Source organism: Ceratotherium simum, chromosome 11, assembly GCF_057802395.1.
Source record: "Ceratotherium simum simum isolate JZ-2026a chromosome 11, ASM5780239v1, whole genome shotgun sequence".
In the NCBI taxonomy this organism is placed as follows: domain Eukaryota; kingdom Metazoa; phylum Chordata; class Mammalia; order Perissodactyla; family Rhinocerotidae; genus Ceratotherium; species Ceratotherium simum.
Window position 1 is genome coordinate 39,922,551 of NC_141910.1, and position 13,329 is coordinate 39,935,879.

Sequence of the window (13,329 nt, forward strand, 5' to 3'; positions counted from 1 at the left end):
GGCCTGAGTGGAGTGTGGAGAAGGGAGGCGGTGAAGTGGCTCCCTCATCGCCTCGATTCTCAGGCAGGTCCTGCTCTGGGGAGTGAGGTCTCTGAGAAGAAAGCGAAGTGACACTGATTCACACATGGGACGCGGCTTTGGGGACGTGCACTCCTACAGTTCCTTCCCCTGCCCCATCGAGTCTTCATGGGGCACACGCGGAGGGCTCCCTGAAATGTACTGGGGATGGGGCTGCCTCCTTCCCAGGCACGGCTGTGAACATCAGCAGGACAGTGTAGTAAGTCTTGGATTGTAGGATGAAACAAGACAGCTCAGTCTGACACGCAGCATGTGAGTTCTGGAAAAGGAAAGAAACAGAGTCAAAGTTAAACGAGTTCCGATGGTGGAGGCAAGGTGAGAAGAAGGATGAAATCAGTCCTCCCACCAACATCATGACAACCTTCAAGTAAAGGAGATTGAGTATTAATTCAAAAAAAAGCTCATGATGTAGTTTAAGGCTGGACCAAAGGAAAGTTTAATTGAGGCCAAGAAAATATGTGAATGACACTGAAGTACCTTAAAAGCTGGGTTTTGGATGGGCACTGGCAAGGCACTAGAGCATACCAGGCAAGTGCTTATGTGCTTATCAAACCGACATCATGGAACTTCTCTGACCAGATACCAAGGGTTGGGGAATACAATTGGCCTGAAGGAGGCACAACCTGATCTGAGGCAACCACAATTAATCATAATGATGTGGGCACTCAGAGGCTAGGAACACATTTTTCTTAGGAGGGGAGTGAACCTCACAGTGTCACAGTGTCCCTCATTCCTACTCCCTCCACTTCCCCCAGACCTCCGACTCTCCTGTCCCAGAGCTGGGCATCTAGAGACTCACAACAGAAACAAATAAGTGAAAAGCAGAAGTGGCCTGAAACCATAGCATCACTGTCTGGTATTACTCAGTAAGTTGTGAAACTTTTTGCTTGGTTATGAGGAAAGTGGCTAGGAGGGAAGTGGGGGTTGTTTGCTGAGACAGGATCAGGTGCCCTGGCCAAGGTAGCACTCAGATATTCTCTCCCATCCCGCAGGGCACTCTGCAACCAGGAGAGGACACAGGGACGCTCACCTTCACAGCCCCCCTCCATCCTAGGAAGGTCTGCAGGGTAGAGCAGAGCTGCGCCTTCACTCATGAGCTTTTCCAGAATAGGGGAGATATATGTATACAGCCTGGTGTTTGATAGGGCTCAGCCAACACTGGTTAAATAAAAACCCAGATAATTCAGTTTACAACTCAGGCTAACTTTTGCTTTATCGAACCTCCTGTAGGTTATGTAACTGCCTGATTTAACTTTCACTAGAACTTTGTGAAGGTCAGAAAAATTAGGAACTTGCTCAAGGTCACACAGCAAGTAAGTTGAGGAGTTAAGATTTGAATCCAGATCTTCTTAATTCAGATCAAGTTTTTCCTACTACACCAAGCTGCCCCACTCTCCATCCATCCCACTAAGAGCATACAGTCCTCTTCAGTGTCTAAATTAAGCTTATGTATGTGTCACTATCTCCAGTATCTCTCTGAAGCCTCTCTTTTTTTTTTTTTTTGCAGGGGCAGCGGGAGGGTGCTCTGTCATTCATTTGTTTGTCCAAACCCCTATGGAATTAAGCCACCTGCCAGAGGAGCCACTTGTAATAGTTTCCCAAGTTCCCCAATAGTTTCTGACCTGCCATGGCAAAGTGTGCTTTTTTCTATTGTGCTAAACTTACCTGCTCCAGTTTCAAAAGCAGTGTCTCCTCCCAGCAGCTCGGGATCTGGCGTCCAGGTTCACACCTGCCTTCTCCACACTGGCCATGGTTTAAGTTGAGATATGTCACCTCTCTGCACTCCAGGCTGAAGAAGCACAGTGCTTACCACCCACCCTTGTAAGGCTATCACTTCACTCCCCCCAGCTCAGAGCTTCCTCAGCCCCGCTGCATTGAAGCAACAAACAAGAGCCACTCGCAGGGCCCCAGATGCAGAGGCCCCCAGCATGGCAGAGGACCCCCAGAAAAGATCTACGCCCATCACAGGTGTTCCTCAGGTCTCCTTGCTAGATGATTCAGCCCAGATCACTTCCCTTTTTAGGTAAATTCTCAGATGCATTAATCTACATTTGCTACTTTTGTCTATACTAACCCTGCGTCATAAGCACTTATTTTGTTTTTTACATAATTTTTCCTGTTGGTTTGATTGTTGAGAAGTACTTGAAGTCCATGGACTTGGAGATTCTGCACTCTAACCAACCAATGCAATGAAAGCAGCCTTTTTAAAGGTTTCCATCTGCTGGCTTCTGAGTTAATTTCCCTCCCTTCTGAAACCCAGAGGAGAAACCACCATCAGCATTTTGGAGGCTGGAAAGTAGATAAATGAGTGATCATGCACTATGCACTCAAGAAAGCCAAACCTGAAGCTGGCAGTGTGGAAAGCCCAGAAGTCAATTTGTCCAAAGGATCCTCAAACAGGTCAGGAATTGAGGCCAGATTCCTCTGGAAGTGGGGGGGGAAGCTGAAGCAAAGGAGATCAGTTGAAGGCTGTCTGAGAAGCAGCTGGACCTCTAGAAGCTCTCCTGACTCCACAACCCCCGGTAACGGCCTACTTTCCACAAGTCTGAATGTTCATTCTCTGAAGACGACCGAACAGAGGGTCTCAGGCCTACGGGACACCAGGCAGCAAGCGCAGCTGAGGGTAGGGCTACCAATTCCAAAACTGAGGGATCAAGTTAACATATGCCTATTAGTTGGTGAGACCTCCTAGCCTTCTTCCCACTGTATTCCCAGAAAGCAGATAGCCAAATCTTTACCCTCTGGGGAAGAGATTGTGCTGTGGTCTGAATGTTTGTGTTGTCACAAAATTCACATGTTGAAATCCTAATGCCCAATGAGATGGTATTAGTAGGTGGGGCCTTTCGGAAATGCTTAGGTCATGAGAGTATAACCCTCATAAATGGGATTAATGCTTTTATAAAAGAGACCCCACAGAGCTCCCTAGCCCCTTCCACCATGTAAGGACACAGCGAGAAGTCAGCAGTCTACAACCCAGAAGAGGGCCATCATCAGAATCCAACCATGCTGGCACCCTGATCTTGCACTTTCCAGCCTCTAGAACTGTGAGAAAGAAATTTCTGTTGTTTGTAAGCCACCCATCTGTAGCATTTTGTTATAGCTGCCTGAACAGACTAAGACAGATGGGAAGAATCTTCTCTGGGAAATCTGACCAGCTCATGAGAAAAGACCTCAAGATATCAGCATTTGGGCCACCGAGCAAACAGCCCAGCCTGATCACCACTCTGTCAAGTGCACGTCAGGCTCCACCCACAAGCACGGGCACAGAGCTTTCAGTCTGATTGTAGTCTCCTCCTCTTAAACATTATTAGACATCCAAAGGTTACCAGGAAAAAACCTCTAACACAAACGTTAAGAGACCAGAACAAAGAACAAAGAGAAGAACGCAAATTGGAGGAAACAGACTATTCACGGAGAAGAAAATTTAGAAAACAAAAAATGCTATCATTAATTTCCTCAGAGAAGTAAGAAAAGATACAGTATCTATGAAACACAAACAATATGCTATTTAAAAAAAATTGAGAGAACCAAGGGGAGTTGGCAAGGAGCCCATAGAGTGAAGAGTTCTGCTTTATGGTGGGCTAATTTACACTGGACTAACCCTCCAGCCAATAACAGTGATAACTCTGGATAAAATATAAAAAATAACTGTTTGGAGAGCAACCAAAATCAGGCAAAAACTGAAGGGAATATGACCCTTGAAAAAAGGTGAGATCCACTCTTAACTGGCTTTTTCCTCGTGAGCACTTCCATGCAGTACAACAGGAATACAGCTCAAGCAGAAAGCTGCAGTCTAATTGGGCTGAGGAATGGGGGAGAGGTGAGAGTTCAAGGCTGCCAATGCAGCTGGAAACTGAGGGAGGAAATCCTGAAAAGGAAGGGGACAGGGAAGGAGGAGCCCCCAAATCTACATACACACTCCCCTCAAATCATTGGCTGATGTCAGAACTATGCATGTACAAGGCGAGACTCTAAGAAGCCTGGTGGAAAACATCAGCTATATAGTGTTAAAGAGTAACTACCATGGACTTTTGTCACTCTTCTAAGACCTCCATATTGCTGAGAGAGTCTCAAGTCTAGACCTCTTACAGGCTCACACACTAGTATTTCTCTCAGGGACAGATTAAAAGTATCCTCTGAGAGAAACTGCAATATTAGTAAACCCAGGAATGGTCCCAGGAGTGGCCAATTTGGCATCCTTCCAGAATATTCCAAAACACCAAGTTGTTGATTACTCATGCCCAAGGCACTTGGGTCTGTCTCCCTCTACAATTCCCACCCCTATGGCTTCACAGTGTGAGAGAACATCCATTGCCCTCAGATAATGCTTCAACAATCCTGAAACTCTCTACGTACATTAGGTACTCTGCTATAATTGCTTTATATTCAATAAACCCTAGGGCCAAAATGATCCATAATAAAATACTGAAAAAAAACTTGAAGGCACCTTGATATATTTAACCAGGTTTTAACATTACACCTTGAGACAAGGAGACCAGAGGTGAGTCTAGGGGCACTCAATGGTCTTCCATAAACAATGTTTCAGAAGATTCAAAAAAATCATAGTCTTTTGAAATGACATAAAAATTTTGACAGAAGGCAGCCTGGGCCTAAGCATGCCTAGGAGTGCCATCAGCTGTTCCTGGCAGTCTATTTTTATTGGGATTTGTGAAGACAGCAGATGCATTCCCAGAGCTCTCTCACTGGTACAATGGCCCTCACCATCACCCACTTCCCAGAGTTGGGATGCAAACAGTTGAAGCTGTTGAATCACTGATTTCAGAAAAAAATCATCAACAGTCTTCAAACCCCAGATCATAATATTGTACTTAGAGGCATCCATATTAGATACCCTCTTCATGGGAGATTTAGAGAAATATCACTCAATGCAGAAAACAAAAATAACGAGATCTACAGTGTACTCACATACCGCAGGGGAATAAGCCAGAGGAGAACAGATTAAAGAGAAGTTTACTGTACAATTCATCAATTTCCTTGGCTCAGATGCCCTGTCCCACTGAAAACTCACCTCTCTTTTGAGCCTATTGCTCTGGTTTTCCTGACACACTGAGTCCTGTTTCAGTAGTACCCCTGGGACAAAAGTCATGTCATCTCAGAAAAAGGTTAAGAGCACCTCTAGTTGATACTCCCTCCATCTGCATCACTAAACAGCAGAAGTTGTTCTCAAGGGTCCCTATTGACAAAGACAGCAGTCACCTTGTCCCTGTGCAGTGGAATGGAAGATGTACTGTTTGAAACTTCACTCTTCCTATCATTACTGACCCCAAATAATGAGGCTTCTTATGTACGCTGATTTTGTCTTCACCCTCAGAGTTTAAGTTCCATTAGAATAGTCACAGAGGTCTGTGTGTGGCCCGGGGCCATGGGTTAAGCCTAACAGAGCAGACAGAGTGCTGACTCCCGGCCACCAGTCACCCCATGGCCTTTAAAGGTCCAGGGTCAGGTGAAAGACAGTGACTTTCAAAAAGACAAAAAGAAGTTGTCCATCATTTTTTTTTAATGTCAGGTAAAATCCCTTCTGCCAGCAGAAATCCAGAGACTCTTTTCCCATCATCAAGAACCTCCACCTGAAGGTAGAGGGTGAGCGAAGGAGGTAAGCCACTGAGAAGGGGACAGGAAGCCCTAAAGCTGAGAGACCTGCATATTTCAGAACAATCAGGTTTTGTTTCCCGTTAAATTAGTTCTGTCCGTCAACATCCTATTTGGTGTGCTCATCTGTCTGACACACTGATAAGTAAGGGGCAAGGCTAATTGATTTTATTATTGGATCACGCAGGGCAAGGCTTTCTCCTGAGTTTGTATCTATCAATTCCAGGATATGATGGTATTAACTATCCCAGGAAAACTCACTATTAGCCTAACATTTTTCTGGTACTTGGAGTTCCCCTTGGAAACTCAGGTTAGTCAGGATCCTATATCCCGAGGAAATAAGAAACAGACCCATTATCCTAAGGAAAAGCTCCGCTGGGAATACAAAAATGGGGACATTTTCCAAAATGTGTGTTTCTGTTATACTCTTATCTCCCAGCTCCATGTCCATCCATCTAAACTCAGCTTGGCGATGCTGGGGCTGGGACTCCGCAAACACGTTTCTCCTTTGCCAAGGGGCTCGCTGTTGCACCAGTAGGGGGGTGCTAGAAAGCAGAGAAGGGACTTGCTCCTTCCTGTTCCTGTCAGTGTCCCCTCGAGTAGCAGCAGCAGTTTGTGTCAGCTCCCAGCTTTACTTCACACTCCCAGAACCAGCCTCACAGAGCAGCACGCCCTCCTCAGGGATCTGAGTTCCAGCTCCTCGGGGCCCTCCCTTGAGCTTCTAGCTTGTGATAACCCAACTTCTTCCTTTTGCTCTCCCAACCCTAGGGCTGGTGGCTACTTCCTGTGCCCCTCCCCTGCCTCGGGTTCCTCGTTGACCTATTCCATCCTCCAATATCTGTCATATTAATTTCTTATATTAAATTAGCTGTTAAAACAACTTATGTAGTTTCTACGTTGCTGACTAATACAGCACAGTTGAGAGCCACAACTTCATTTGTAACACTGGTTAAAAGAGCAGACTCTGACATCAGTCACACCTGAGTGGGAATCCCAATCCATCTGTGTAGTACCTGGTAACTCCAAAAAATTTAATTCACTTCTCTAGGTCTCATTTTTCTCACTTTTATTTATTAAATTAACATTTATTGAGCACCTACTAAGCTCTGGGTACTGTGCAGGCAGTAAAGATACAATGTTACGCAAAACAGTCAAATTCCTTGACTTCCTGGAACTGTTTGTCATGTAAATCAAATGAGATAACGCAGGTAAGGCATATGTCATCAGCATTCCTCTCCATACCACGACAGGAGAGCAAAGACAGATGGGGCTTGAAGAAAAAAGTGTTTCAACAGGTAGGTCTCTTCAGAAAATGAGATGAGCGTCTTTTCCTCAACAAGGCTGAAGGTCTCAGTCAACATAACACCAGGGATCCACTGTATGCCCTGTCCATTCCTCCTGTTCAGAAGCAAAGAAGCAATGACCTTGCAGCAGCATTCACTCAGAAGGAAATGAGACAAACAGCCCGCCCTAGAAAGGGAACACTACACCGCAGCATTTTTCAGAAATCCCAAGGAGACAGGTACCTGTGATACAAAGCAAGAGCAACAGGAGATTCAATGCAGGACTAGGACTGGAGCTCCGAATGACCATGACCATGGGGCGCAAGTGGAAGAAGATACTAGAAAGCTGCTATTCCAACATCAGCCACAACAAGTGAACCAGAACGTACTTCATGCTTCCTGCAGTAGGACCATACACCTATAGAGGCCCGGGAGGTGATGAGATGGAAAAGACAGGTTCCTGATTCCACTGAAGCCTGAATCCAAAGGCCCAGGCTGTGGGCAAGGAAAAAGCTGGAAACAAATCCAGTCTCCATGTTTTGACACAATCCTTCCTTGGTCTTCTGCTCTCTGGACATCAGGCATATTGTGGCAAGCATGGCCAATGTTCTCATTAGCAAGGAAGTAATCCTGCAAGAGTACTGTGTACCTAAAAACCATATCTACAACACATTGATATCCTATAAATACAAACTAAACTCCTCACTTTCAATTTTTTATTCATTTTGACATTACTATGACCATTAAAAGTCATGCTGAAGGAAAACAACCATGGGAAATTATTACTAGAAGGTCTATTCCACATCCTTGCTCTAGGGCGCGATATAAATAATTTACTGTCAATGAAGGAATTTAGAGTTCCATAAGACATGAAAAGCCTGGAGAGAGTTTTATTCATAAATAAATGCCAACATTTAAACAATCAAGACAGCTTCAAATTCCAGGACTATTGAAATGAACAATTTTTACTGCCTGGATGATTTATTATGCTTGTGCTTATAGCCCAAATAGGAAGATAATTCAATTTCACCTGAAGAGTCATCATTGGCCAGCCCAAGAGAAGTACTTTGGATAAGAGGTGATATTTCTCAGTTTTTCCATTTCAAACAAATTATTATTTCTGTATTTAGGACATCACCCAGGCGATTCCTTTCATGACTTGTAGCAATTCTTGAGCAATTAAAAAAATTTATAAGGTGAAAGAAGTAGGGGACAAATGCCAAATTCAAAATGATCCACAGAACATTGAAGAACCCCCAGAGAGCACTGCTGTCTCAGACATAAGGCGAAATAATCCCTCTGCTCAAGAAAACATAAATGAGCAGTGAATGTGCATCACAGCAAGAACATTATTACCCAGCAGAGGCAACCTGCTAAATACAGACTTCATCTCCAAACAAGCTTCCTAATAGGAAATGCGAGCAAAAGGTCCCTCTTGAAGAGATGGGTAAATATCACTTGGCAAAATGTCTTCACTGTGGCACATGGCAGCCTTCCCTCCTATCCCCCTTACCACACATTTAGTTCAATCAGAGCATAGAAGAATCTATTTGTTATACATTCTCGCACTTGGCAGACAACACACCGGAGCGCACAAGGGCAGAGGGGCCCTGGTCTATCAGAACAGCCCCTGGAATTCCTGGGCTTACATACCATCCAGACCATTGTGATGACTGTAGTTTCTTTTCCCCAAAATGCTCAGAGATGTGTGATTCGGGGTGGTTAGCATCCGCTTTGTAGTTGGGGTTTGCAGGCTTGGTGTAGATCGAATTATGTTAGGTTTCTTCGAAGGATGGATTTCTGATGGGGGGAGAAAACGTTTCTCAACTCAGAACGTGGTATTAAAAATCTGTGTGCACTTACAGTAGCTAATAGGCACACATCTTATTTCTTAATGAGCTGAGAGTCAGTTCCTTATGAGCCAGCCTGTTTTCCCAAGGACTTGCATAATGAATCAGCTTCAAGTGCTGTTACCATGGCTTTACTTATCAAAAGTGAGCTGGTTCTTCCCCTGCTAGCTGGAGCTCTGAGATTTATGTTGTGAGTACAAGAAAAAAAAAAAAAAAACACTACAGAAGGTCACTTAAACACAAGATTTACTAAGGGAATAAGGCATCTGACTCTTCAAGGTATTAGAAATCCAAAGGTTATCTGGAGAGGAGCCTCAGTGAAAACTACCTCTGTGCTCTAGCAAACCAGGAACTTAGCATGCAGCATGTCTGGTGTGTGAGAGCTTTCTTTTTTTTTTTTTTTAAGATTTTATTTATTTATTTATTTTCCCCCCAAAGCCCCAGTAGATAGTTGTATGTCACAGCTGCACATCCTTCTAGTTGCTGTATGTGGGACCCGGCCTCAGCACGGCGGGAGAAGCGGTGCGTCGGTGCGCGCCCGGGATCCGAACCCGGGCCGCCAGCAGCGGAGCGCGCGCACTTAACCACTAAGCCACGGGGCCGGCCCTGTGAGAGCTTTCTGAAAACAGGATTCTTCCTCTGGCTCTGCAACCAAGGTATAAGACCAGGGTCAATCCCTCCCAGCCTACAACATTTTGATATAGATGAAATTTGACACCAAACTCCAAGTACTAGAGTCAGGAGGTAGTAGAAGAAACACTTTGACACAAAGGGATATAAGACAAAACTGTAATGTGCATGTGGTATATTCAGGTTTATGTGAAGTATGTTGTCAGCCACATAACCCAGAACCACTTGCACTTTTTGGATAGAGTAGATGGACAGAAATTGCAGTACTGTAGAAACTGGATTTAATGCTGGGCAACCTCTTCTCCAAAGCTAAACCTGCTCACTGATGCTCAGAGTCATCATCACCTGGTGTGCCAACTATGCACACGCCACCCCGTCTTCTCAGGTGAGGGCCAGGATATCAGCCTCATCTACTGAAATTTAGGAAGAGCTGTTAGGATTGTTAGAATTACTACATCCTGGTCTGGTCAAAATCCTACACTTGCCAAAGTTGAGAAATGGATCAGGTACTAACCAAAATATAGTGATTTTTTTTCAACATGGCCTTGAAGTTCTGCCAACCTCACTTTTCTTTTTCTTTCTTTCTTTTTTTTTTTTGGTGAGGAAGATTCGCCCTGAGCTAACATCTGTGCCAATCTTCCTCTATTTTGTATGTGGGATGCCTCCACAGCATGGCTGATGAGTGGAGTAGGTCTGTGCCCAGGATGCAAACCCGCAAACCTGGACCGCCGAAACAGAGCATGTGGATCTTTAATCACTCTGCCACAGCGCCGGCCTGCCAACCTCATTTTGCATTACAACCTCCACACTCTATGCTCCATCCAGACCATACAACCTGCATTCCCTGACCTTTTCAGGTCCTTGGACTCTTTGAAGCCTTTCTTTATCTGCTTCTCTTGGCCTCCTAAGGGAAAAAATATTCTTTTCCTATTTTTCTATCTATGCAAATCCTACATATCTTTCAAGGCTGAGATCAAATATTACTTTCTTCATGTAGGCTGCCCTAACAGGCATTAGAAATAACTACTTCCTCCAACTGCCCAATGCATATTACCTGTAATTCTTTTATAGCATCTAATCTTTTGTTTAACTGTCCTAACCTGTGTGCTTTCCCCACTAGACTACGATTTTTGAGGGCAAGGTCTTATTCATCTTGGGGTTCCCTAATTCACCTAGTATAGTGTCTCGTACACAGTAAATACTGAGGAATATGTTACCTAGGAATGTGGTTCAGCTAGTAAGGACAGCACAGCTCTGGGCTTACATAGAAGGGATGGAGGCCAATTTGCCCAGAGGAAGAACACACCATTACCCATGGAAAGGCTGACTAACATGCAATGTTATATTCCACTTTTTAATTCAGAAACTTTCCCTTGCAGGTGGGCAGGGGCTTCTAGGATTAGGTCCTGCAAGAGCATATAGACGGCGAACTTCAAGGACTTGATCACCACAACCTAGGTCATGCCTATGATAACCATGTGATATTTTTGGAGGATATTAAAGCAACTCTTTAGCCCCTGGAGAATAAAACAAGAAACAAGGCAGTAGAGTAACATCAAAGAGGGAGCTGTGAGCCTCTGACTCCTACCACCCTCTACTGAGGACCAGACAATATACCAAGTTCAAGGCTACACTTTGATTTTTAAAAGATTGGAGGTCTAAAGTCTGAACGCTTCATAACTATAAATTTTTCTGACAGAGCAATAGGATTCAATGCACTCTGAGTACATATTTTACTTTTACTGAGAAAATGAAAAAGCAAGAATATTAGCAGCACAAAAACATACCATTATAGCTTCTAGGTATATTAGAACCATTATTTATAAATTATTTATCTTAAAACTTTGTGGACAAGAAAAGCCATTGCCTAGAAATTTTTTTATACTATTCTGAATTGTGATATTTCAACATGTAAATGGAAGCATCATCTTTGGCAACTTCCAGAAAGCAACGCAAATGCTCCCCTTTCAAAATGACTTTAATTGGCACATCAAAACTATAAATATATTCAAAGGTAGGTTAAAAATCAGTTTATCTTGGGGGCCGGCCCCATGGCTTAGCGGTTGAGTGCACATGCTCCGCTACTGGCGGCCCAGGTTCAGATCCTGGGGCCGCACCCACGCACTGCTTATCCGGCCATGCTGAGGCGGCATCCCACATACAGCAACTAGAAGGATGTGCAACTATGACATACAACTGTCTACTGGGGATTTGGAAAGAAAAAGGGAAAAAAAGGAAGAGGATTGGCAATAGATGTTAGCTCAGGGCTGGTTCTCCTCAGCAACAAAAGAAGAAGATTGCCATGGATGTTAGCTCAGGGCTGATCTTCCTCGCAAAAAAAAAAAAAAAATCAGTTTATCTCATTTTTTTAAAAAAAGAAAGTAAATAAACCAATTCTTCTCTATTTAAGGGAAGGGGTGAGGTACATTAGAAATAGTGAAAGGATTCTAAGTCAAAATATTAAGAATATTCATCCTCTAATAATTTAGTGATTATTTTCCTCTTTTTGCTTAATCTGTATTTATATCCATAAATATAAATTATTTTTATTCAATTATTTTTTTGAAAAAAGTAAACATATCCATAATTCTGTATGTTGTGTATGTGTGTTTTGGTAATAAAAATAAAAGTTTCTAAAGCAAAATAAATTAACTATACATATGAAGGTATCCAATTTCAGCTATTTAAAGGCTTCAATTTAGTTTAGGTATGTCAATTTAGAATAGCCGAATATTTATAAGATACAGAAATTGTTCTTTGAGTTTTTCGTTTATCAGAAAATACCCACCTAAATACCCAATGATACATGCCAAAGGTTTCCTAGTGCTTTTGCTTTTCAGTGGACTTCCAGATAGTTCGGCATGTCTGTCTGCATCTGAGGAGAGAAAGAAACATGGAGACAACCAATGAGGCTGATTTCTCTACCTATACCACACACACTGCAGAAATAAGAGGTGCAAGGGGAAAACAGTGCAAAATGTCCACGAGAGTCCTGCATGATTTCCTTTGGGGTCTGAGAAAACCGCTTCCAGTTCTGGTTCCAAATTACTGAACAAGAGATTTACCTGGAGAACGCTCACTTTAAAGTCCCGTATGAGTGTAGCTAACACACACATACATTCTTCCTGTGTGTGCCCATCTGAAAAACAGTGGAAATATGCTTCCTTTCTAGATACGGCATTTCCACCTTATAGTGGAAAAGTTTCCATAAAGTGGGAGGTGTAATCAACCCTAATGTGAGACCTGGCACGGACACGAAGATGACAGCTGACAAAGGCAACACACTTGACCTAGATGGAGTGGGTCTCCACTGAGAAGTCCTAATCTATCTTGGTGAACTCAATTCCATTAGGTGAGAGCCTCACAAGAGTAAAAATGGGCCATTTGGTTTTATCACTGGTTTTCTATCCTTCGTATCCTACTATGACGTCACTAGTGCTGAGATTTAAAAGATCACCTGTATGCAGAGTATTTCATCCAATAGTCAGAACTAATAAGATACTGTGAGGATGGGTATTAGTTCATACAAGTTCATATCACACTCCTCATACTCCACCATAAGACATTTCAGACAGAGGAAAATAAAGCCTACAACACGGACACTCTCTGCATTTTAATTCGCTGTCATCAGGACGGAAGAGTAGATGTGAAACATGCCGCCTCTCATACCAAAGAGTCAAGTTGTAAAATAGAGTTCGAAGGAACAAAAATGTGTATTGAAATGTTTTTTAAATTTGCAGATATTGTCATAAAGCTTAACAGAGCAGCCTTAGCAGACATGATTCTACTATTTATGCCTTTTTCCCACCTTCAAGTATTTGACAAAAATGTCCTACAGGTTTTCTGATTCTGCCAGAGAATTTGTTCTTTCACAGGCT

At 43.3% G+C, this 13,329-nt stretch overlaps 1 protein-coding gene across 4 annotated transcripts in view; it reads right to left on the minus strand.

Annotated features, from left to right (window-relative positions):
- Positions 1-13,329, minus strand: part of MTA3 (metastasis associated 1 family member 3) — a 144,277-nt gene continuing 130,948 nt past the window's right edge. Inside the window, exons 14-16 of one of the 4 annotated variants that reach the window (XM_087436841.1) lie at positions 12,240-12,326; positions 8,625-8,771; positions 1-337 (exon numbers count right to left, since the gene is read on the minus strand). In XM_087436841.1, the coding sequence (XP_087292967.1) occupies positions 312-337; positions 8,625-8,771; positions 12,240-12,326 (260 nt within the window). In that variant the 3' untranslated portion in view covers positions 1-311. The remainder of the gene's footprint in view (positions 338-8,624; positions 8,772-12,239; positions 12,327-13,329) is intronic. The other 3 variants (XM_087436839.1, XM_014792324.2, XM_014792325.2) reach the window with 3 other exon arrangements.